Genomic DNA, 25,214 nt, shown 5'->3' on the forward strand with positions numbered 1-25,214 from the left:
CTCAATTTACTGGGCTTTCCAGGACTATTTCAAAATTTCCCCCGCAGGATTATCGTATTGAAGCGTGCATCAAAAGTCATAATGGTGGAGTGATGGCATGATGTGGTAGCTGAAGTTGTTTGCCATTGGAATCAATCCCAATCCTAATATATGACCACCTTCTTACAGAGACTAAATGCAATAATGGTCATTTGTCAGACTCCAGTGAATGTTACAACACAATAAATGGTCTAAACTGATCAGGAGCCCTCAACTAAGATGCACCTCATGGCCCACAGCGCAGCATTAAAAAATAAAACTCAAATGAAGCATTCATCTTGCTGGAAGTGACTAATTAATTTTAAAAACATGACTGCTATGTCTCTTGTTGCAACACTGCCCCATGTGGACTATTTATCCCAAGGGGTACTCCATCTAAGACGCGCAACGTTCCACATGTAGCCACCTATGAAAGTGTGAACATTCAGAGGCCTAAGAACGAAAAGTAGCCACCCCCCCTCCCCCCCCTTCAGGAGATTTAGAATGCTGGCGACGCATAACGGGCAACACAGCATGGCCTAGAAGAAGACTGCTTGGGATTCAAACTTTTCACAACTGTACAATTAAAATTTCGACACTTGTTGTACAACTTCATACAACATTCACAGCCAAAATTTCCCAGCTGAGAGCGGACACAGCGGAAATTTGATGACGTTGCCTTGTTGGCAGGCACCTTCCAAAATTCCTGCCTGCTAGCCCAAAAGGACTGAAAGATGAGATAAATTCCTTGGGCTAAGTTATTTTGCAGTGTCATATGTCAGCATACAGGCAAAAAAAGCTTAAAAGCTTAATAAAAGTTCAGGTCAGAAGCAAAGCAATGCAAGCTAGCTACAACAAAAGTGTGAAACCTTCCATACAACAGCATGGCAGAGTGCCTCATGCCACAGAATGTCATGGTATGTGCGTTCGTGTGTTTGGAACAAGTGAACCGGATCCTTCCTGCACAGGAAGTGTGCAGTAACACAACACATACAGAAAACAAGGCTAGCAACGTGGCTGGTGTAGGGGACACAGAGAGCTGAGAGAGAAAAAAGGCACAAAACAGAGGAAAATAGAAATGAATGCCATGCCATGAAGTCGCCACTCCTGCTGCCTTCAGTACACTATGCGTGTAAGTTGAGAGCACCATTACCATGTACAAATTCAGGTCACAGGTCCTGAAAAAATTGACAGTATTTTTGTCTAGAAATGCTCTAAATAAAAAAAAAAAGGTGACTGATTCCTACTATACAGTAGAGCTTCCAAACTCATTTAGACATCAGTTACAATAGTGAACAAAAAATTGAAACTGTGCTGAAAAAAAAGAAAAATATTGGCTGGGGCTTAGCTAAGGCCTGGATATCTCGAAGCGAAAAGCTTCGGTGATGCTTATGGTTTAGCTTATGGTTATGCTTAACGATTTAGGCTATGGATTTGTTTACAGTTTAACTTATGGATATGCTTACGGCTTAGCTTATGGATATGCTTTAGGCGCTTCAGACTCGTGCTCCGACATAGCCGGCTCATGCGAAGCGCGGTGTTGACTAGCGTAGTGAAGCTTTTCGCTTCAAAAGGTGGCATAAGACGATTTGTGTCTACTCTTATTTCAATTATGTTTACGGCTAGCACGGCGCTATGCTTTCGTGCATAAAAATTGTGGATGCCGACATCGTACAGCACACGAAGATCCCCAGGTGGTTGAAATTACTCTATTGCCCTCCACGACTCCCCTTTCTCTCTTTCCACTTTACCTCCCACCTTCCTCCCTTCCCTTATGGCACAGTTCAGGTGTCCACAGAGCAAGTGTGACAGATACTGCGCCTTTCTCTTCTTGTGACGGAGTCGGCGGTGGCCACCTGCACAGTGCATGACGTCACTCGTGCTTCGACATACGCCAGCTCATGCGAAGCGCGGTGCGTAGTGAAGCTTTTCGCTTCAAAACGACTGAGTGAAATTCAAGGTGTCTCAAACAAATAGCTGTAACTACCGTCATTTCTAATCAGTAGAAAATTCAGATTTCCATATTTTATGCAATTTTGACCAACCATTACGAAAACTCCATTGACAATAATGAATCACTGCACTGACTTCACGACATTAACATTTTGTAATGAACAGATTTAGCTTCAGATTTTGAAATCCAGAGGTATATTATGCTAGGTCATTAAGGGAAAAAAAGGCTAAGGTAATGGCAGCTATAACTAGCCGATAAAAAAAGTAATTCCAAAAATTATAAATATCAACGGTGCCCCCAGCACCCTTCGCTTTGGTGAGAATGACGGTGAACCAACTTGCAAGTCAATGCATATCACTCAAGTATTCTCACTTTTTATGGCACTAGATTCAAGAGCTGGCAAACCCAAAAGCCCACAGTATAAAGAAAGGAAAAAAGAAAAAGTATTCTGTAGTGTTAGGTTTTATGGCGCACAGGCATTTCAGTGTTCAGATTATGGTGTGGTATGAAAAAATTTTTTTTTAGATAACTGTCAGAGTTTGTGTACGAGGTTTACTTCATTGAAGAAACCAAAAACACAAAATTACAACACAGGCATTTTCTTCTAGAAAGAGAATTGAATGGAGTGGTGTGTGTGCAAGATGTGTATTTCTAATAAGGAGGCAACATAGGATAACTTCAGTAAAGCACTCTTCATGACTATATGACCTCCATTATTGATAGGCTTGACTAGGTACAGTTTGTTGCTAATTGCCCCACGAAGCCTGCCATCTATTATGAAATTTGTTCTATAGAACTTATACAGTCTTTACAAAGTATGTTTCTTTGTTTTATTGCAGCGTTCCAATCCAATTATCATGTATTGACCCAGCTGATTCAGAATAAGATATGCATTATATGATATTCTGGAAAAAAAAAATAAAAAGGCTCCCTACTCTTTTATAAGGCTCAAATAATCAGACAACCTCAGCAAAAAGAAGTTCAAGAAAGCACCAAACCGACACACAAGACATCTAAGCCAACAGTTCACTTTTTTAAACTTATTAAATTCTATACAAGCTTGTCAGACCATGGACTTATTTCAAAATTATTTTAGTACAGTGTTAGGATCCCTAAATAAGTTAGTCGCTAGTCGATTTTAAAGTTTCACACTGGCTGCCTACCAACTTTCACACAACTAAAGAGGGTAGCCAAGGCTTCACATTATTTTTGCCAATGTCATATTTTGAAACAAATGTTTGCACACAAAGCTTTTAGCTTAAGGATCTCAACTACTGTTGTCAAAAGTACCTTAACAACATAACTGCAGGGAAGTAGGTTCTACACGATACAACACAGACAGTATCTCTGTCATAATCACTTGCAAGAGCTACGCCCAAACCAGTGTTGTGCAGTAAATGCACTAGGCTCTAGCGTAGGTTTGACTCCATGCAGAAATAAATTCTGCTGATGAAAGGAGGCTAGCAAAAAACTTGTGCCTATTGTATCATGGGTGTCCACCAGCAGTGGGAATCAAGCCCCACACTATCCACATGCACCAAGGCAAATGTGAAAGTTCATTGCCTGCCCAGTATGCACTACCTCACTCTTTTAAGAAGATTTCATAACATAACTTCGTCGTGTCTTTTTTTTTCTCTTTTCAGTGTCCTAATTAAAGGTATAATGAAGCACCTAATGAGGTACCTAAGCACTAAAGGTCCACAAAGAGTGAAGAAACTCGATGGCAGAGAGAGATATAAACTCACCATCATCCTGCCGAAAAAAAAAAAAAAAAAAAAATTGTATCTAGCGTATGCACCACCAGAGATGTCAGCGATTAAAAACAGCCTCCACGTTTTCACTTTCCAGTCTCACACTGAGCTGAGAGAGAAAGAGAAATAAAAAAAGGTCCAACACCGCACTCTGCCAATGAATGCTTTAACAAGCCAATCCGGCTCAGTGGTGCGCCTTTTTTTTGTTTTGTTTTGACCGCTGCTCCACCACCATGACTCGACAGCAGAGGAGTGAGGGAAATCCGAGCCAGACATGCCGCTGCTCAGCGTACACCCCGTCTCCTTTGCTTGAGCTCCTTTCCAGAGACGTGACACATGCCTTACAGCGTTCAAAGGCAGAATTCGCTCAAAGGAACAGAGCCAGTGGTCGCCACGAGAAGTGGGAATGGCAGTCTTAAAAATTGTTTACAAATGATATGCTAACTTCTGATAAACTGCACTTGGTATGCATACTTAGCAGCATTTGCTCTACACTGTGAAACCCTTATATAGGCACTTTCTGAACACCCTTTCTGTGCCCCTTTAATGACAGTAGACACTAACAAAGCATCAAAGCCATCTGCACCAGAGGTATGTATATAAAAGAAAACTTACCAACTTAATTGCAACATGTTCATTATTGTAGAGGTTCTTTCCTGAAAAATAAGACAGAAATAGATGAGTAATGGCAAATCATGTCAGGACCAGCATTCAATTCGAACATATGCTTTCCAAAAAGAATGTCCAGAATTACATAGGCACTCATGGAGAGCACGGTATAAGCACAAAAGCCTGAGAGCATATAGCAGCAACACCACAACCCAAAGCTTGCATCTTAATTAAACACAGTGTACCTCAGAAACATGCAGGGCACTTCTTAAAAAAGTTTGTACAAGGGTTTTTCAATGTGCAAATTATTTGCCCAGAGAAAGCATTCTGAATAGTTTCCTTTCTTTACACTTTATACTGTGCTCATATTCTCAGCTATGTCTTAAAAGCCACAGTATCTCTCCATACGAAATCATTCAATAAAGTTTCCATAAAAACTGGATTGTTTTTACTGCCACCACTATGACCTACAATCCTGCTCATCTGCTCCCTGCCCAACATATTCATTTGAAATACCCTACGGCTAGACAACAGCTGAGCCTACTGACACAACCAAATGCCCCACATCATGACATGATTGTACCCTCACCAAAACTGATTGCTTTTTCTATCAGCATAGAGACTATATACTTCCGAGAACCTCATGCTTGCATACCTTAGATACTCTACTGCATGGCTACTTCACATGCCTTCTAGCTATAGCACGTTCACTGTTTTAATGAAATTATTGCGTCCGATGCAGGCACGTATGGAAGCAAAGTGATGAAAGTAGTAGAGGGACCGGGCGGTGGTGTTTACTTAAACATGTTTTTACTTAAAATGTTCAAAGATAATAAGCACTTAGCTCCCCCTACCACTGTCAAATACTAAACATTTGTTTGTTCCTTCTTAACTTCTGCCTAGCTCCAACAGTAAATGCCAATTTTCCATCACCAAAATCTGCATTGCAGCATTAGCTGCTGGAGTGATCGTTCCTCATTACACACAATATAGGACTGTTTGTTCATTCCTATGCTACCAAAGCATGGCAATGTAAATCGGCTGCTCTGAGCACCACTTCCTATCATGGACTGAAGATGAAGGAAGTTTGGACCGTCAGCTGCAGACAAGTGGGGAAAATGTAAATTTGTACTATACTGGCAAATAAATTAATTTGGCCTTGGCTGTACAGGTGACTGACCCATGTAATGATGCCCCAGTTTCAAACTGGCGTTTTACTGGTGGTAAGAAATAAGCAAGGGCAGTAGACACACACACCAGAAGTACCTTGCTACCATTCTAGCATCTTGGCAAGCAATTGAACTTATCAATATCTAGAAAAATGCATTTAGACATTTAGCTTGCTACATCATAACTACAAGGCAGCAGACAAACTTGCCACCATTCTGTTATACAATAACTTAGCAGATACAGGGTCGTCCACTTCTAGCTATAACACGATCTATGCTTTCAGAGCACCATTGCTTTCGACCTGGCAGCGTAATAAATCTAAGTAGCAGGTCAAGTGAGGCACCATCGCCCGGTCCCTCTACTACTGGCACCGCATGGCTTCAATATGTGCCTGCGTCGGACGCAATAATTTTTTTAAAGCAGTGAACTAGAACTAGAAGTGGATGACCCTGTATAATGAAGCATTAGGAACTATTTATAGAGACGAAATGCAGCGAACACTTAAAATGCAAATTTTTGCAAATGCGACTCCTTGAAATATTCACACGAAATTGTGAAGTGCTTTCATAAAGTACTATGAAGGTGAAAATCGAATATCTGACAGCTTAGGAGAGCCTGGGGCATACTTTTGGTAAGCTAGTCTTGAATTATTGGTGCAAATGAGCTCCAACAGACAAAATAAAAGATGCAATCTAGTTAAAGAAAGGCAAATAAAAAAAAAAAAAAGCTCAAGGGATGTATAGTATCCTTTGCAAATGCCATTGCTAGAAAGCGATGAGAGATAAATATATATATATATATATATATATATAAAAACAGAAAAGCTGCTTTCCTCTCACTTCTATGTCCCAAGCATCACCTCAAAAGTGAATCTAAAGCAAAATAACTCCCACAATGCGACCATGTTCAAGGTCAGCATACCCCCGGGGAAAAGGGAAATGACCATTACGAGAGCCACAAAGGAGGGACAAAAACGTGGTCACACCGCCCAACCTGTACAAAGTGCCAACGATCACAAGGCACGACACAATGTTTGCACCCACTCCCATGGCAACTGGCACGGCCTAATGATCAATAAGAGAGACCCACGGCAACACCCATCTCTAAAAATCTGCAACCCAGAGGATAGAGCAACCAACTGCATGCACAATGTGTAAAGTCAATTGCACTGCATGACAAGCATCTCAGTCAGCCATGGAAAAAACCATTAAGGCAACCTGCAAGAGTTTATTTCAACTTTTCAAGTGTGGAGTCATCACCACTTTTCAACCAGGCTTTTCCCCTGACGACTAAAAAAACAGAGATGCAAGCTTCCGCGATCCAGACACCATAAAAAAGTGAAACCTGTGCTCTGATAAGTCAAATGATTTTGCCAAGTGCATTTTCCCGTGCACAGTGCGTGAATTTATGACGAATAAATGGACAAACAATAAATTGAAATCAGTTGACACCAAGCTTAGCTATTATGTGCCCAGCTATAAACGTGAGAACACGCACGGTGACCTTTAGACTACTGAACCATTCACAAGAACAAGTGACCTAGATGCATAATGCACAAAGCATTGTTGGCTTGTGAGCACTTGACAATAACCCACTTGTGGAAGCCATCCCCTCACACTTCTAGCATCAAACCAGTTGAAATAGAATTGTACGCCTGTCAACCTGTGTGTGCCACAAAATTTAAAAAAAAAGTTACAAAAGAAACAACAGCTTACATTTGTAGCCACAAGGCTGCACTTAAATGGATGCGAATGAGTAAGAAATAACAGTAAACAGATCCTTTATATAGGTTACAGTTAACCAGAAAAATAAATTGCATATGGATGACAAACAATGCACAGTATTGAAGCTAAAAATAGGATGGACTCAACTCAGTGCAGCTAGTGTATGCAACTGTTTGCTGGTATGACACCACACTAAATAAGCTTGAAAAAGTAAATGTCTAAATTTTAATTCATTTCTGAAGTTCTGCGAATGGCCATTTGTGCGTCATGGACAATGGACACCCAGAAGGACACAGGAAAGGAAGCCAGATGTACAGTAGAACTGGGAAGATTTACCTTCGGTTGAATGAGTGGCAAGAACAGGTGGGCAAGATATTGGTAACAAGGAGAAACAAAAGCACACCGAAGCAGACATTGGCCAGTTGATGACAGGTCAGTGCTGACGTGAACAGACTATAGGGGCGTCTTTTTCATACAGCAATAGTTTTATGCGCCCTGCTGGATTTCCAGGTATTGTTCATTTGGTAATTTAGCTCTATGAACAAGAGCTACATTTAATTACTTATATTTATTTCTAATATCCTAATTGGGGAGTGGTACAAAAATGTTGCAAAAAATGATACACATGACTCCCCCCCCCCCCCCTCCCCCCCCCTTCCTCAAATATACCAGTTGAGAGCCCGAAACATGCAAATAATCTAGAAAAATATGTATGCCAAAGTTGTTGAATTTGCACAAAGAAAAACCAATGAGAATTGCAAATGAAACAAGTCTGTGCGTGACTAAAATATAAAGAAAAAAAATCCACATTAGAACAAATATTAAGCACTGCTACTGCTTATGGCACAGAAAGCTAGTAATGTAAAAAGCATGCGTTCATAAGAAGAAAAACAAAAATCAAATTACTGGAACCACGGCTGTGGTAAAAAGTAATATATTACAGCTTCTTAAAATCATCACTATCACTCTCAGCTGTAACATCTGGTGGTAGGTGGTAAATAGTAATACAGTCGTGCCCCGTTAATATGGACGACCCGAATTATGGACAGTTCTTCTGGGGACGAAACTTTTTCAATAGATTTATGCCTCGTTAGTATGGAAACTTGCTGTCTGGACAATGGACAGGGGAAGAATGCACACGGCCCATTTGGGCCCATGTATTTTTGTATCGTTATTATCGACAGTGCTTGAAAAATGCAAAGGAGTCCGAACGCAAGTTAAAGAAGGACGCACTGCCCGCGAACCTACCCGACAGCCAATGCGGCCGGATGCCTGAACAAGTACGGTGGGGTTGGAAAAAATCAAAGCGGGCGTATCGCCGTTTTATTGGGGGAGCGCAGGAGCGCAGAGGAATACAAGCGGCAAAAACCATCTCAGTCAATCCAAGCCATGGAGGACTGGGTCCAAGTTAAACTAGGCCTCAGCCTCGCCAGGCAGACGGTAGCATCGATACTACAGGACTCCAATAAATGGCTCAACGTCTGCATCGCAGTGTCAGCCACAGTCCCACAGCGCCCAGCGCTGTTCGAAGAAATGGAGTCAGCCTTTTTAATGTGGTTTGGGAATGTGCGCGCGAATGGTGCTGTCGTGAACGACGAAAGAGAAGGCTCGCTGTCTCGGCAACATTAATGGGTACGTATGGTTCCTTGTCCTCCGTCTTGATAGGTTTCAGCTGTGATGACTTACGGAATGTTTTGTTCAGTAAAACAGGTAGGGTGATGTTTACTGAGAAAAATTATTCTACGCTCTTTCTAGGCGTGACTACTCAAGAGGTTGGCTGACAAGTTTTAAGAACAGACATGGCATCTTGAGTCGACGGATTCATAGAGAAGGGGGTAGTATCGACAGCTCGGCTGTTTCCTCGCCTCAAGAGAATCTCAAGCAGCTATTTGGCAGCTACTTTACTCAGTGACGAGGCCATTTTGGAAGTGGCGGTAAGTAGAGAATCGGACGCTGATTCATCGGCCAGTGAGGAGTTCATACTGGAAAGTTCAACACAAAGCCCACCATCATGCGTGTCATGGTGCGCGAGTCACTTCAGACTGCACTACAATTTTTCGAAGATAACAATGACAAGTATGACGCACTCAAAATTGCTGGTGTTCTGTCATATTTTGAGTCCACCGTTATGTACAAAAATAGTCATTAATTACAAATTTTTTTTTCTTAATAAAATCCTTTTCGTTCTTATTCATGACTTTTATTATGGATGACTCGCTTTATGGACAGTTTTGGTCGGAAACCAAAGTGTCCATATTAATGAGGCACGAGGGTATATTACAGCTCCTTCTTGAACCAAGGCTGTGGCAAATAGTAATATATTACAGCTTCTTAAAATCATCACTATCATTCTCAGCTGTAACATATGGTGGTAGGTGGTAGTACTCTGATGTTTTTAGAATGAAAAATATTTATACAGGATGTTGTACTACAACACCACAAAACACCAACTGAGTATGTTATCCATGCGGGATGAAGATGTGTTTATGGCGTGATGAACGGAAATTTAAAAACAGAATTTAAGTAGTAGATTAAAAAAAAAGACACACAGGCATGGTATCTCTATGCACAGTGAAATATCAACTAATGACAAAGTACTTTTGATTCCTGTGACACTGAACAAACTCTCAATTGCAGACAATAAAATGTGTCAATTCTGTACTGCTTTGAGGGCCCTAATCAGAAAGGGTCCCCCCATACTGAGTTAGAATTCTTTAACTGTTTCAGGAAAGCCTCATTAGAAATCGGTGATATATGACTAATGGTTTTCGACGTGCTTCGAAAAGCAAATTTCCACGTAATGAAATAAGTAGCCGCATCTCGAAAGATAAGGCAACCATAGTTTCAGTCTCCATGTAGTTCGCTATTTTTCTGGCAGGCAGCGACGTAGAAGAAATAATTATTAGGAGCGCAGTGATCTCAAATGTCAAATTCCGCACCCTCTGCATGAATCGACTTCTACTGTAGACTCCTATGAAAGCAGAGAGTCTTTCATAGGAGTCTGAAGAAGACTTCACAAGCTCTGAATTCAGCTCGGATGATGAATCAGGCCAGCATATGCCTGAAAATTTCACTAGGGGCCAAAGGAAAGTGTATGCTTGACTGTAGCTTGCTCTCGAGCAGGTGTGTGTCCTCGCTCTGTGTGCCCACTATTTTAGTTTTGCTCACTAGCGCATCAGCAACCTTTGATAGGGTTTCAGCAAAAAGGTGAGTTCAGACATGTTAGGTGGCTCCTCCAGAACTTCAACAACTGCAAAGCTCATTCAGCAGTATCAAGTGGAGATAAAGCACCTGGCTTTCAAAGAACAGCTCATTCCAGTTTTGTGTCCTTCGTACATTGTCTGTCTGCAGTGTTGTTAAGACAAAAGCCTTTCTTGGCTCATGCGTACCCTGTACAGCAAGTGCGATCAGAAATTGTGATAAGGTAACGTCCTTTACATTGGCCCTGGTGTCACTACGGGGACTGAACCATTATCCCTCCAATCACATGCAGTGTGCACAAACAATTACTCCACACTGGGCTCGTGAGAAACCGATTGTAATTCTCCTTGCCTAGCGAACCAGCCGCCTCCATGGCAATGTAGGGGAACAATTACTCCACACTGGGCTCGTGAGAAACCGATTGTAATTCTCCTTGCCTAGCGAACCAGCCGCCTCCATGGCAATGTAGGGGACGCCTTTGTGCCTCAGAGGAAGATATGAGAGGGTGTGTGCTGGCGGCTCTTCAGTTAGTCTTTTCCTGGATGCGGCGGTAGCTAGCGCATGTGCGGTGGATCAAGACAAGTAAATAAATTCTCAGAGTGTGTTTAAAAAAAAGGTTACAATAAGTTCTGTCAAATAAACCCTAGAGTAGAACTAGTCCCAAAGGCTCTCACTTTATCACTCTTAAGGGGTCTCAAGTGCCTCCGACAATTTCATTTGATGTGCTATATCAATTAGCTAAACTGTCCGTACTGCCGTGATAACTACCGAGCTTATCATGACATGCTGCAACACAGATATGGTATGGTATACCAGTCTCCGGCTCAGAAGGCAAGCGCCCTAATGACTGAGGCACTGCAGTGGGCCACAACAGAGGTCAAAACAAACATGTCAATCACATAGTCTTCATACCGTTGAAGGATATACCACTAGGGCAAAAATATTTGTGCAGAAAATGAATGCCTTCTTCAACTGCTTCCTAATCTAAACACACATTCTCGCACATTCCATTCAGCTTTCAAAAAACACCGCAATGAAACTGTTGCGCAGACCTCATTTCAACATGATGCACAGGTGGCATTCCCACAAAGCTCTAGAGAAGCTACCAAAGTATAATGATCTTGGAATAACTCATGAACAAAAAAATAAACTGTTTAATAAGTTTACAGAGTATGTCAGGTTTAAGGGGTGCCTTTTGAAGAAGACAGCAGAGACATGCTTCAGTAGTTACCAGCATAACAAGCAAGGTAAGATAAGAGGTAGCCACATTTACTGCAGCAGTCAGTAGAAGATGAATACGGCAGAACAACACTATTACAAAACTGTGCAAAGCAGAATGCTTATTAATAGGTCCACTTCAATGCTAAAAACGTGATTTGTCTGTGGTAGTCTGACAATGTTAAGAAGTCATTGTATACACCTGAATGTACCATGCCTTTCCCTATCTCTAGCATCAATACAGGCAAAATCCCTCATGGTTTCATTATCATCTCATTTCTACAAACTGTCAGCTGTTTTTAATGGATGCTAATCAGTGCCCTGCATCCTCATGGCAAGCAACCTGACACTACAATAGTAACAAATTCCAGAGATGTAAGGGGGCAGCATCTGACTAGCTGCAACTGAGGAAGGATACAAGCGAACAAAAGAAATGAAGTTTTGCTATGGCCTACAAATCTTGTACTTGAAAGAGCTTGGCTCTTGCACATCCGGCAAAAGAAGCACAAACATCACGTGTTAAGCAACACCTTCGAGGCTTCAGGGCAAACGTCACATTATTGGATTTAGAGTGAATCCTCAGAGCGTAGAGGGCAAACCAATCAGTGGCAACTGCTGCAAATGCCCTTGTGGCTTGATTTTTTCCACTCTTGTTTTGTTTCTTTTGGGTGCCGAGAGCTGTGCACGCAGAGTCCTTTGTCTAGCGGGGCCTCACGAACAGGAGTGTCGTCAACAGGACCATCAACGAGGTGGAATTGGCAACGGCGACAGCAGCAACTACAAAAGGAAGCAGAGCTCGCCCAGAATAAAGCATGCAAGGAGGACTGGATGAGTTACTGTGCATTCACCGGGTTTGTACCAAGAGACACATATTTCAGCCTGAGGCTGATAAAACCTTATTGCAAATAAATGTGGAGGAATAGAGGGAAGTTAGCTAGCAAGCTGCAGGCCGTGGACACCTTTGGTGACGCTGGCCCATTTGACGGCCTTGCACTGAATGTCAGGGTTATCACTGGACCTTAGCTTATCCCAAGCTTGTTTAGAGGGATCAAGAGGCTTATGAGCTTTGCGCACCCAGATCATATTATCTAACTTGTCTTTCTCACCGCAAAAGCGGCAGAAGGGATTCATACCCATATTTAGGTCCCCGAAACTTTGCCGTCAACAAGAACAACAGCATAAAGCATGAAACAAGCCAGATCCAGCACCCAACGAGAGATCTGCACAAACATAAGCGCCTAAGTCATAGCAAGCCGCATTACAGCAATTCAGCCCAAAACTTGATTGGAAATCCCCGGGGTTCTATTAGCCATAAGAAACACAAACCTAGACCATAGAAACTCTGTACCTTCACGAATTTATCTGCAAGACTGTAAAGCAAGGAAAAGTGAACTGAACTGCACCGAGTCACCATTCACCTCATTTGAAGGAAAGCCAGGGCAGCATTAATTGAACAAGTGCAAAGCAGTACTTGTAGAATTCAGTTAGCTACTGTACAGTGATAATAGGCATTGACAAAAACCAACAAAACATTCCACTTGGTTGCCAGGAGCCAAATAAACCAACACAAGCATCACACTATAGCAGTCCACTTGTCGAAACATTGGCTCGACCTGCGAACTGAGGCGTACCCCATTTACCCTTGTTCAGTGCTTCTTCATACCGTGTAAACCATCTTCTTCTTCTCGTTCTACATAACTATAAGAGGATATACAGAACCAAGTAGCTACTAATTTATCACATGCTAGTGACCTATGGGAGACTTAAATAATCCCAGGGTACAGAGCAAATTACAATAATAGCAAACAGCAAAGGAATTCCCATAAAAGAGTTTTTAATTCCAGGGCACAAGCAGCAGGTTGAAAAAATGTTATGTAACACCATTCCCACATATTTTCATTAAAATTTAATGCAATAATTTTAAAGGTCCCATTCTTCAAAATAGTCTAGTAATGTCAGTGTTAAGAGAAAATTAAAAATTAAGACATGCTTCTGGCAGGTTGTAGTTGGCAGGTGATAGTGCAGGGACTTATTGGTGAGTGGGCTGTGCTATGTTTTGAGACTACATGACATGGCAGGAGCTGCTAACTCAGGCAGCTTCTTAGAGATGAAAAATCGAACTCTCCGCACCCTTGGATCTCGAATCGGGCACGCTACTTCTAGGACATGCTCGCACATTCCGAGTTGTTAGGCACACCAGTTTAATATCAAATTTTTAATTACAATGAAAAGTTCAGTTAGGCTACCATACCACGAGTCAAATAAAAAATTATTGCACGGCATAATGCTTTTGCACTTGTTCAGGGTCACATTTTTGCGCCAATCACATCGCAAAAACTGTCACAAAATTACCAATCAGCCCCGCTCCTATCGGTCGAACTTGGGCAACGGACAATCAACTAATAGGAGCGAGGCTGATTGATCAGTTTGTCACAGGTTTAGTAATGTGATCAGTGCATTAATTATTTCGGCCCCAAGTGTACCTGCTAGCTGTGAAATGAACTTGAATAAGGAGTCTTTGATGGGTTCCCAAGTAATTCTCGCAAAAAAAACTGGCTTTCTGCGAGCATGGATATTGAGTTAAAAAGCCACAGTATAAACTGTTAGTAGATTTTGGTAATCCCAGTTCGCTGCATGCCTTAACATGTAGTGAATAAGTGTCAGCAGTTTAAAGAAAAAAATTGGTAGGCTCACATAAACATCCCTGGAACCCTTGTCATTATCAGACAACTGAACCATTAATTTGCCTTCTGTGTAATCCCACTAAGGTGCCTTCTGAGCTAATCTCAGCAAGGGTTGTTGTAAAGCAGATCTTTCCCCTTGTTCAAGGTGTTGTTTGGAAGGACTTCCAATGTCCACAAGGTTGTGCACTTGTTTGCTTTACACCTGCTGCCCACAAACCCCCACATCACCTGCCTTTGTGTCCTAAATTTTGCTGCCAATCTGCTAAAAGCGTAAGCCTATTTTCATAGTCTACTCACAAACCTGATGCACAATTCCAGGCAGACAGTGCGAAGGGTCCTAGACTAAGTGTCTATCCAGTGCAAGGTCAAGATCAGGTAGAACGCTTGACTACTGCAACAAAACTAGGAACTCAGTAACTCTATCTACCGCTTTGAAAAGAGTTACGGTTCCCATAAAAAATGTTAATGAAAAGAGTCATTTTTTGAATGAATCTGGCATCTCAAGAGTGGTGTCATACCTAAAGCGGGGCTTTATATCCACATCGGATGGTCTTTCCCATGATGTGCAGTTACGACTGTATGCTAATGAGCAAGTGTGAGATAAGAAAAGTATAAATTAGGAGACTAGTATTAAGCAAGTAGCAAAGTGCATGTAGTACGTGAATGAGGGAACTGCAAATGGGAGCCATTAACGCTGTCGGTTTATACTTTTAAAGGCAGAGTTTAAATGTTACCCAAACTTTTTAGGCTTTAGCTGTTCCCTTTATGAATGATATTTTTTTTTATATTGAAGTTGAGATTAGAGATCAGTGCAACTCAGTATGTGAAAGCAATATATTCTGCCATAGTGAAATTATGCTAAAGGCAGAACAGTCTGAACAAAGTTTTGTGGTGCACCCTTCAGCACGATACTCATGCATTCCCTGCAGAGGTCTGGGAAAGCAACAAGAACACCCTTAATGCATGCTTTTTGTTTTCCTTTACTGCCTGTTGCTGGCTTCACAAAACAACGCCTACATAAAGATGAAATAAAACCCACGAGAAAAGAAGGAAGCAAGGCCTCACATATGCAGAAAAAAAAAAAAAAAAAAGAGAAAGAAGTGTGACAATGGTGTCAATGCTGCCAAGGGAAAACATAGAACCAGGTCAAAAAAACACTAAGGAAGCTGTCAACTTCCCACAGTAGGAGAGAGACCCAGAAAAGAACATGAAAAGCTGCCACCTGACAAACTCTACTGGCAAGAAACTTCATGTTATATGAAAGTGAGAGCTGTTGGCAGAAGGCCTCCCTGCCAATATGGCGATTGCACAGAGTAAATAAATGTCCACTATGTCCATGACAAGTATGGTTAGCAACCTGTGTGCCATATAAAGTTACGGCTTACAGTGACCATATGTGGAGTTTTATCTCAGATCGAAGTCTGTCAGAAATAGCTGTCAACATTAAAAAAAAAGAATAAAATAAATAAAAAACACCGGATAGATACTAGTTTCAACGCCCATTTACTTATACAGTGCTCTCGTTTAATGATGTTCAGGCAAAAGCAGCTTTGCTATGCCGATGGCGTACAGGAGTAACCTAAACGAGGCCCTGTGGTGGAGGCGGACAAAATATTCTGCAAATGTTTAAATATACTTCTGGTGAAAACAAACATCGGCTAAATGTCAGTCCCTGTTCAGCCTGCTGGCACAAGCGCGTTAAACAAAACCTCTCCGAACACAAACAGAACCGCCTGCATGGAGGAAGGTTGGCTAAAAGCAACGTTCCGGAGCAACATGAAGTGGCCCTTCCGGACAATGCAACAATGACGGGGCGGCCGTTCCAAACAGCGGCAATGGAGCAGCGAGCGCGTTTCCTCTCTAACGAATCGGCCCGAACGCACTACGCAGCGAGCTCCGCCGTTCAGCAGCAATCTATAAGCGCGTCGTCGCGTAAACGCGGCTGCCGACGTAGTGGTGACACCGGTAGACACACACTGCGTCACGCAGGCCAGTTTTCCAACGACCGGGGTCGCGCCAAATGATGCATAACATCTCTCGCTGTTACACAGCGGCGCCCCCGCCGGCAATGGAGAGAAGGGCGTTACTCCCTACTCCCAGGCACTCGGCTGAGCCGACGATCGCCCGGGTGCTAGCGCTTGCATCCGCCACGGGATTCTAACTGAAAGAAGTGCTGCCCCAGCGCTCGCTGAGGACCAAGAAACCGCAACAGATTACCCGCACCGGCGACAGCACCAGCTTCGGGCGAGCCTGAAGCGACTCGAAACAGGCAGGCTGCAGCCAATACGGGCGGGCGGCTGGCAGCGTTGAACCAGCCGGTGCCGTGGCCCGACAGATCGAAACACTCGGGCGATCGTCCAAGTCATAGAACTTAATGACGTCAGCTAGCAATGACGCTTCTCAATACGGTCCCCTTCTTCTCGGAGGCCCCGAAGAGAGCAAATAAAAGATGCCCGATAAGGCACTACCGGCACCAGCGCGACGCACAAATCGATCACAGCACAACGCGCAAGATGCGGGGCAGGCGTCGCAGCACAGGGCCCACGCGCACGCTCGTAGAGTAGCTTCCGTGGAACGAAAAGCAGTTTCGCGCTGGAACCCATCCAAAACGGGCTCACTGCGTTCCTTTCTCTTGCGTCCCCCGAGTTTAAAGGTTAGCGTTCTCATGCGGGGGCAGGCGGCCTCGCAAACATGTCGCAACACGATCATCCGAGGCGTCCTAAACTAACTTGTCTTTGTAGTTTTATACGGTTTGTCGTTTGGGTAGACTGCCTGTTGGATGGGCTAAACGAGGTAGCACACGCAACGAGATGAACGACTTTCGTCGTAGAGTAGAGAGTCCGCGTGCAGCGAAGTTCGCAACGAGGGTCCGCGAAATGAGAAACCACGGCACCACTCCTACACAAACGGAGAACGGACTGCTTCGAGATCTCGAGCAGTTAGATGCCGGGTGCTCAAATGGCTCCTACGGAACAGATTATCACAAAAATAAAACACGCTGCGTTCACAAAAAAATGCGAATCAGTTCTTCACGAACGGAATACTGAAACCGCAGAATGAACGTTGCCGGACAAGATTGTTTCGCATCGAAGCCGCGCGCACAGACAGTTTACTCTGCCTGCAACCTCCGCTGGCTTTGCGCCGTTCAGGGTGGTTTGATTCGCTGCATACGAACAATAACCTGGATTAACCGCAATCAAAGCAGAGAGAATGACACAGTAACTTACCTAGTCGCAGCTCTCCGAAGTTGCCGCAGCCGATTTTTTTGCCCACTTTGAAGTTGGGTCCCACCATCAAAACACCGGAGTTGCTCGATCCCGTCGGCCTTGTCTGCGAATGCATAGCTCTTGCGGCGGCCGTCGTTTTGGATGCACGCTTGGGAGTCTCGTCTCGGGGCTCCCGGGAATCACGTCTTTGCATCCCTGCGGCCGGGAACGTCGAGAAAGTTAGGCTTAGGCACTAGGCTTAGCCCACTGCTCTGGCAGCGAGTGGCTATGGCGCTAGTTGACGATGTCATGGGTGGACGTTCGACGATGGTGGCGTGTTCAATCGTATTTCCATCACTGCCCAGCACCCAACGAAGACTTGACTTCTGTTCCCGCGTACCGAGCTAAGCACAGACACAGTTCAAGAGGGCTTTTCTTTCCTAAATCACCACGACGCACTGACCCTCTATCCACAACAAAGCCAGAATACTCCATGAAACTGGGCCCAACCTACCCAGAATGCATTTCCAGAGGAACTCTTGGCCACGACCTTCCGCAACCACTTTGCAGCGTTAAGACCAATAATGCCAATAAAACACTTTTGGTTGAGCCTTGGTTGAACCTTGGAGCGCCTACCCGTTACCAAACAGACCCTCTGCCGTGCGTTTTCAGTTCATTGCATTGATACGACTTCCAAAAATCACTTTGGATGTTTCGGACCTCCGCTGTGAAATCACCTCATAAACAAACCAACTTCCGGTGTACACTGGAGGGAGATTTTTTTTTGCTGGATGTTAAAGCATAGATTCAAATCGTTTGCCGGGCTTCTCCTACTGCAAGCGACTGATACGGCTTTCGACGGAGTACACGAACTCACATTTTCGAAAACACTGGTGACTGCTACACCACTGGAGAAGCTCCAGCGGCTGCTTCCAAGGGTATGTAGGAGTGCCAAGTTCTGACGCATTGCGCTAGGCGGCGGCAAGCGTTTCCTGTAAACATTTGAAGTAGCGCTTCGCTTGAATGTTCGTGGTAGTTAGATGTACTTTCCGACGCTAACTAGTTTAGTAAGCTGTAAATATTGCCCACTTGTCTCATCATTGATGACTCAGTATGAACAAAAATTATCTCATCGTCACTTCGATCCTGGAAGGTAAGAGGCTGGTGATACACATAGCAGCGCAGAGGGCTCACCTGTGATTCCTCTTATCACAATATCTCATTCGAATTTTCTTCTTGTAATACTGCTGTGTCGCCCGTGTGTGCATGAATATTTACAGGAAAACATTTCCCAAGTCGACAGGGCTGTGATATTGTGATAGAAGCTAGCTTTGACGGCGAAGTGCTGACTACGGACCCTGTTCCGCACACCTGTCATCCCAACTTCAACACCGAGTTGGCATGGGGCGTCGATCGTCGAGGCCTTCACGTACATAGACTCCACAGGACGCCGGTAAAGCTGCAATGTTTTGCTGTTGAGCGCTCATCGAAGAAGAAGGAGCGCGTAGGATACGTCGTGCTTGAGATACGCGGCATCCAGGACGGCGTCAAGGTGATACTTTTTCATACACGGTTTTGTGTTTACTGCAGTTAGTCCGTAGTAAAATACATAGCCTGATCTGTCATTTTATTCTGTTTCACTGTCCCCTCTCCCCTGAACTCCTGCGAACTCCTCCGAACTGTGTTAGGCTTTCCTTTTTATGCATGTGTAAGTAAGAAAGAAAAGTACGTAGCTGTTTAGTTCATATTAATGGCTAAAATTCCTGCAGATAAATTGTATTTGACATGGAATCATGAGGGATTTGTTTTAGTCGAGGGGTGTTGCATTTTCCGTTTTTTAAATTTAAATTTGCAAGACACCTCTTGCAAATTTAAATTTTAACTTTTCCCTACTTTTTCTTTCTATGCAGACATATATTTATAGCCTTAGTTATAAAAGAATATCTGCGGGATTGTCTAGCAAACCAACTGTTCATATTTCAGAGTGCAAAATGGTGGTCCTTGCTGAACAACAAATATCACGGTTCTAAGCCAGAGATTCACGTTGGGCTGCACCTGGAAGAAGACACTGTCCCAGATGTACCTGCTGGCACTTCTGAGCCCGCTCGAGCAGAATTCAAGGCGCAGCGAGCGGTTTCCCAGCAACCAGCTGACCGAGAAACAGAAGCTGACCTCGAAGACTTGACACCTCGGCTGAATCTGAAAGATGGGTGCTATGAGATTGGCAAGGATACCAAAGTGCTGTATCTGTTCACCGTCACCATTTCATTTGCTGCTAATCTAAGTCAGGTGAGTGTGTGAATTTTTGCTGCAATATCTACATGGCAAACTTTCATTAATGCTTACAATGTAACTGAAAACCACCTACCTCCTGGATTCGCCTACTGACCAGTGAGAATGAGACTAAGGCAGGCATCAAACGCAAGTATTTCTCCACTTCTTCGTAGAAGAACTGACACCAACTGCTGTTGTGCTTTGCGACATGCTTCAATGATTTAGTGGTCATGGCTGCTGAGCACGAGGTTGTAAAATCAAATCCCGGCTATCATGGCCACATTTTGACGGAGGAAATGCAAACATTTGCTGCATGGTGTGATTTCTCATTCAATGATAACACAGGTGGGAGACATTATTCCAGAATCTCTCTCTGCAATGCTTCTTTCTCTCTTCCTCTTTTCATTTTTTCCTTCCCTCAGGGCATGGTTCAAGTGTGCACTGAGATTGCAAAAATTACTCTTTCTTTTTCCTTGTAAATTATTTGCATTTTTGTACCCTGGGCAGGGCACAAAACACCAAGGATTTATATTCTTTATACCGGCTTTCCCAGCTGAGGCTAACAATGCTTTTTAATAAAGAATGACTGTCCTAGCCTGGTGAAATGAATTGAGGGCTGTTGAGAGTCATGGGGCTTAATCTTGAGGTTTTTTTTTATTCTTTGTAATTCAATAATTAGAAAATACTGATTAGCTGAGTGTTTAATTATTGACCTCTGGATTCAGTTTTGTCAGTTCAGAAGTTGTAGGCAGTCTTGAAACACATCTGTCTTAACTGTTTGTACGAAGGTATCAATTACGCAACTTTATTTACTGGCCTAAAAAACAGCTGCAAATGTCTGCTGCTAGCATATCTGTTTTACCTTGCCATGGTGACTCAGTGGTTTGGGCACTCAACTACTGATCCTGAGGATGCAGGTTTGACCCCACTACGGCAGCCGTTTTTCGACAGAGGAGAAACTCAAGGCACCTAGGTGCTGTTTGACATCAGTAGTGGTCGAACTTTCAACACCCTCCACTTCGGCATCCCTCCATCCGATATGGGGTCCTTCATAGCGCATGTCGCTTTGTAGTGTTAAACCCCGTAAACCAAATCATCTCTTTCACCAAGTGTACATGCAAAGCCACATAAGATCTAGTGCTGCAGAGAAAAGCCGATTTTGTTGACTTGGATATGTTTTGGCATACTGAAGCATCACTGCTGTCACATGGAAGATTTTGGATTCTGAGAGTTTACTTAAAGCCAGTAAAAAAAGCTTCTTTACGTAAATGGTACATTGGGGCAAGAATTTCAGTGAGCTGTTTTCAAGATCTGTGGGGTGATTCGGTTCGACATCCTGCATTAAAGGGTACCAAAAGCAAACATCAGACAAAGAAGACATGAGGCACAAATGTATGTAGGGGCTCATGTAGACTTTCAACACCACTTTTACACAAGTCTGGTAATTAACTTTTTTTACACCGCTGCATCCTATGGTCAAGGTCTACATGCAGGCAATAATAATTGAAAAGATTTTGGTCAATTGGCAACGAAGAAAAGGCTACAGGTAACTTCTTGATAGCGATATGAGTGGTGCAGCAGTGAGGAGATATTCTTGAAGGATGCATGTTAACATAACCACAAATGATTCACTGCTACTCCTAAGTATACTCGTGTTGCCTTTTCAATCACTGCCTGCCATTCTTGACACTACTGGCATAGAAAATATTCCATGATTCCATCCATGCTTTGACAGACGGATAAGTTCAAGAACTACTGATAAATCTAAGACGAAACTGATAGCGGCAGCGAAACTTAATGTCTTGTTGAGCAAAGACGGCAAGGAAGATCCCTGGTCGCCTAAGAATCTTAACCAAGAGAGGAAATCTGATGAGCAGAAAGAAAGGTTCACATGTCCTGCAGAGCATCATTGTTTAATACTACCATGCAATTTCCATGGAACTGACATACAAAAAAAATCCGGCAGGGATTGAGGAGCAGTTGGAAAAAAAAAATTGCCAGTGAAAGGGCTAAGCATGGCTTTTACTTGGTTGTTAGAGTGAAGAGTTTGAAGTTGTTCATTTATGTTCTCTTTGCCTGACCAGTGCAGCTTCTCAATGGGCTATGACAGCTGAATGATCAGACACAGCCGGAAATTTTTACCTTTTTAAACTAGAGAGAGGCCAAGGCAATACTCCAACACTATCCTTATCCATGGCTACGATCTGTGTGCGAGAGCGCAGCAAGCTCCGTCTTATAGCATAAGACGTGAGGTAGTGACGTCACATGTGGCGCCACCAAAGATGTAATCAGTGACGTCATCAGTGATGTCAAGGTCACCATGTGGTCAATGGTCACTTGGCAGCTATAGTAATACCACACTAGACAAAGCATGGCTAGACACTGCGGAACAACAATGTCTCACAATGGCCTTGCATGGCTCCTCAAGGTCGTTTGAGCAACAGCCAATGAAATCCAAAGTTGTACCCCGAGTACTAGAGCTTATGCTTTAAATAACACAATGAAGGCCATGCTTTGCCTCATTGTGGTGGCTCACTGGATAGGATGTTCGACTGCTGATCTCAAGGACATGGGTTTAATCCTGGCCACAGCAGCCATTTCTTTCGATAGAGGTGAGAAGCCAGGTACCCATGTAATGTGCAATGTCAGTACACCTTAAGGAACCCCAGGCAATTCGAATTTTCCGGAGCCCTTCGCTACTGCATTCCTTATAGCCAGAGTTGCTTTAGGACATTAAACCGTATAAACCAAACGAAATGAAAATTGAAAGCCTTGCTTAGGCTGGGTAAAATTTTTATTTATAAATGTGCAGTATGAATGTAAGCGGAGCCAGTTGGCCAAAGGTCATGTTTCTGGTAGTCACAGAAGAAGAAGATCGCCTTTTTGTCAAAACCTGTAGTACCAGTGAACATGCAACTGAGCCATGACAGTGGATAAAAAACAGATTCTACAGCTGGTAACCCTTGATAGATGACGCATACTGATGAGGGGGATGGACAGGGTTTGACGATGAGTGCCAAAGATAATTAAGGGAGGATTTATGAATGTATTAGTGAGGTTAAAATAAAAGAGAAGGAAAGTGAAAATCGAAAAGAAATATGTAGAATTGCTTGGAATAATATAAACAAAAATGGAAGTGTGACAGAATTTTAGAACAGTTTCGAGTGTAGTTAACAAGAGAATCTGCTGGTTACACTGGTAAAGTCTGGATGATGCTTACAAACTGGCTTCAAATCATACCCCTTGGTGCTCTCAGTGAAGGAGAGAAAAACCTTGGAAGGGGGTAATAGAGTGGGCAGGTTTTTTTTTTTTGCTTTGTTCACACTGCAGTGAAGTGGTGTATTGCCACCAGACATGAGTAAGGATCTAAAGGAGAGAAAATTTTTAATTTCAGAGTGTTGTAAGTATCATGCAAGGATTGCAAAGAAAAAATTATGCCCTTTCTCACTGATTGACTGTATTTCTTTGAGGTTGATATATCTGCATCATTACTCAGCACAATTTGGAAGGCTTTAATTACACTTCTTTGGCTCATTCCTGTCGTAATAAGTTAAATCGACATGTTTTAGGCGCTTTGGTTCCAATACAAGCAAAAAAAATTCACACTCAAAGTAGTCATACCAGGATTACCATAAAACATGTAGCCATCCATCAAAACAAATGTATTCCTGCATTCATATCATATTCCTGACTCGGTGGCATTGTAAACAAGATTTTTTTCTGACTTCAGTACATTTTATTGCATCTACATTGGTGGAATAGCTGCCCTGTATAAACGACATTTGGCATGTTCCGGTCATGTCATGTTCACATCTGTAGACTTGACCAGTAAACCTGGTGTAGCCTGATACGGATGTGGCTTGCTTTTAAAGTTATGCCTGAATTAAGAGTTTGGAGGGCTTTAAAGGTACTCTTACAGCACGAGGCTCTTTCCAAGCACCTTTTCACCGCAAGTGACAGCCCCTGACAATCTCCCAAAGGTGTAAGCTTGAGAACCTTGCTTTTTGGCTTGAGAATGGTCCGCACAGCACTGATGTTCTGATGTTGTGATGTTGTGCCTGCCTTTCTGCTTACTGGTACAGCTTCAAGGTAGCTCGGGGGGAAAGCCATCGGCTGGAAGAAGTGGGCGATACCATTTCATCTACCATCTGCTTGGGCATGAGGTTACTACAGAGGCATTTACCAGCCTGGAGAGTCCGCAGTTCCCAGCCGAGCGAGCATCCCTGCACATTCGAAGCAGTGGCCCAGCCCTTCGCAGGTTTTTTGCTGCCCATTCTACCCTTCAGGTCAGTGCCTTTGTGAAGTGAAAAGCACACCATTTCACAAAATATTGCGCAACAATTCTATTGCTACACAATGCTTTCATTGCTAAGATGCCAAGCGCTGCCGCAGTTTTGTCTTTTGCAAAAAAAAAAGTAAAGTGTCTTTATAGATTGACAGCATATTGCTGTTGTGTAGGTGTTCCAGGTTCTGAATGTAGATAGCAATACTAGTTATTTTTATTTTATCTATAACCAGTTCAAGAATTTAAAATTCGGGGAGTTTGAATCCTCTCATATAATTGATTATTTAGATCTAACGCAGCTATTACACTGCAAGTCATCAGCTACAGTATCCCTTATAGGTTGTGGCAGTGGATGGGCCTTCTGGTCTTGGGGTGCCCGGTTGTACTTCATGTGAAATGCATTGGCTGTTTCATTCTGTAGGTTTTTGAAGTGAAAGGGATTCATTAAGTTTGCTTGCCGTGGCTGCTAAACATTCAAGAAATATGGAACAGTGCTAGTGGTCTACTAATTAGACAAAATATCAGGATGAAAAAGTGGCCACAGTCGGTACATGCTGTGACATGCCTGCTTTGTGGCTCTTATCAGGTCCTGCTGTCGACCGACAGTGAGGTGATTGGAGAGACCGAAATTCCTCTTGGAGACTTCTCAGCTAGTTCCCCCAAGTTTTCGGTCTCGGTGCAGGGCTTGTTCCAGGCAAGACTTTTGAACCAAACTACTGTTATTGCTTTTTGTCCTTCAGGGCACCTGTGCTACCTTAGTAACATAGCTATGCCTTGAAATCTTTATTACAGTTACACTTATTTGATATTTCAGACAAAAACAAACATGCAAATCTGCTCGTTATTTACTTTTTGAAAGAACATAATGTCTTGTTCTACTGACTTACTCTTCAGAAGGTGCAGACCACTTTTATTATAGGCAGAATGATACAGATTAAAATTGATTGTGGATGTCGCTGTACCTCTATATGGCCTTTTCTGGTTTGAAACTAATGTTTACTTGAGTAGGGGGTCATTAAATTGCTGTATTCCAGCTGTTGCATATGTGTTAATGCTACAACTGATATGTGTTATCCATGTCTTGTGCCGATTGATGCCCAATAACTCTTGAAATGAAGAT

At 43.0% G+C, this 25,214-nt stretch overlaps 2 protein-coding genes across 5 annotated transcripts in view; one reads left to right on the top strand and one right to left on the bottom strand.

The window, feature by feature from the left end:
* Window positions 1-18,043, bottom strand: part of gish (casein kinase I gish) — a 49,272-nt gene extending 31,229 nt beyond the window's left edge. Inside the window, exons 1-2 of the mRNA XM_084593868.1 lie at window positions 17,557-18,043; window positions 4,339-4,379 (exon numbers count right to left, since the gene is read on the bottom strand). Coding sequence (XP_084449994.1) covers window positions 4,339-4,379; window positions 17,557-17,749 — 234 coding nt within the window. The 5' untranslated portion in view covers window positions 17,750-18,043. The remainder of the gene's footprint in view (window positions 1-4,338; window positions 4,380-17,556) is intronic.
* A 450-nt stretch (window positions 18,044-18,493) lies between these two features.
* Window positions 18,494-25,214, top strand: part of LOC146198384 (centrosomal protein of 120 kDa-like) — a 42,450-nt gene continuing 35,729 nt past the window's right edge. For all 4 annotated transcript variants that reach the window (XM_084593866.1, XM_084593864.1, XM_084593865.1 and 1 more), the window contains exons 1-5: window positions 18,494-18,688; window positions 18,816-19,087; window positions 19,519-19,824; window positions 23,892-24,095; window positions 24,681-24,788. In XM_084593866.1, the coding sequence (XP_084449992.1) occupies window positions 18,649-18,688; window positions 18,816-19,087; window positions 19,519-19,824; window positions 23,892-24,095; window positions 24,681-24,788 (930 nt within the window). In that variant the 5' untranslated portion in view covers window positions 18,494-18,648. The remainder of the gene's footprint in view (window positions 18,689-18,815; window positions 19,088-19,518; window positions 19,825-23,891; window positions 24,096-24,680; window positions 24,789-25,214) is intronic.

The sequence above is a fragment of the Amblyomma maculatum genome, chromosome 2, assembly GCF_055883805.1.
Source record: "Amblyomma maculatum isolate TAMU_Amacu chromosome 2, ASM5588380v1, whole genome shotgun sequence".
NCBI classification, from domain to species: domain Eukaryota; kingdom Metazoa; phylum Arthropoda; class Arachnida; order Ixodida; family Ixodidae; genus Amblyomma; species Amblyomma maculatum.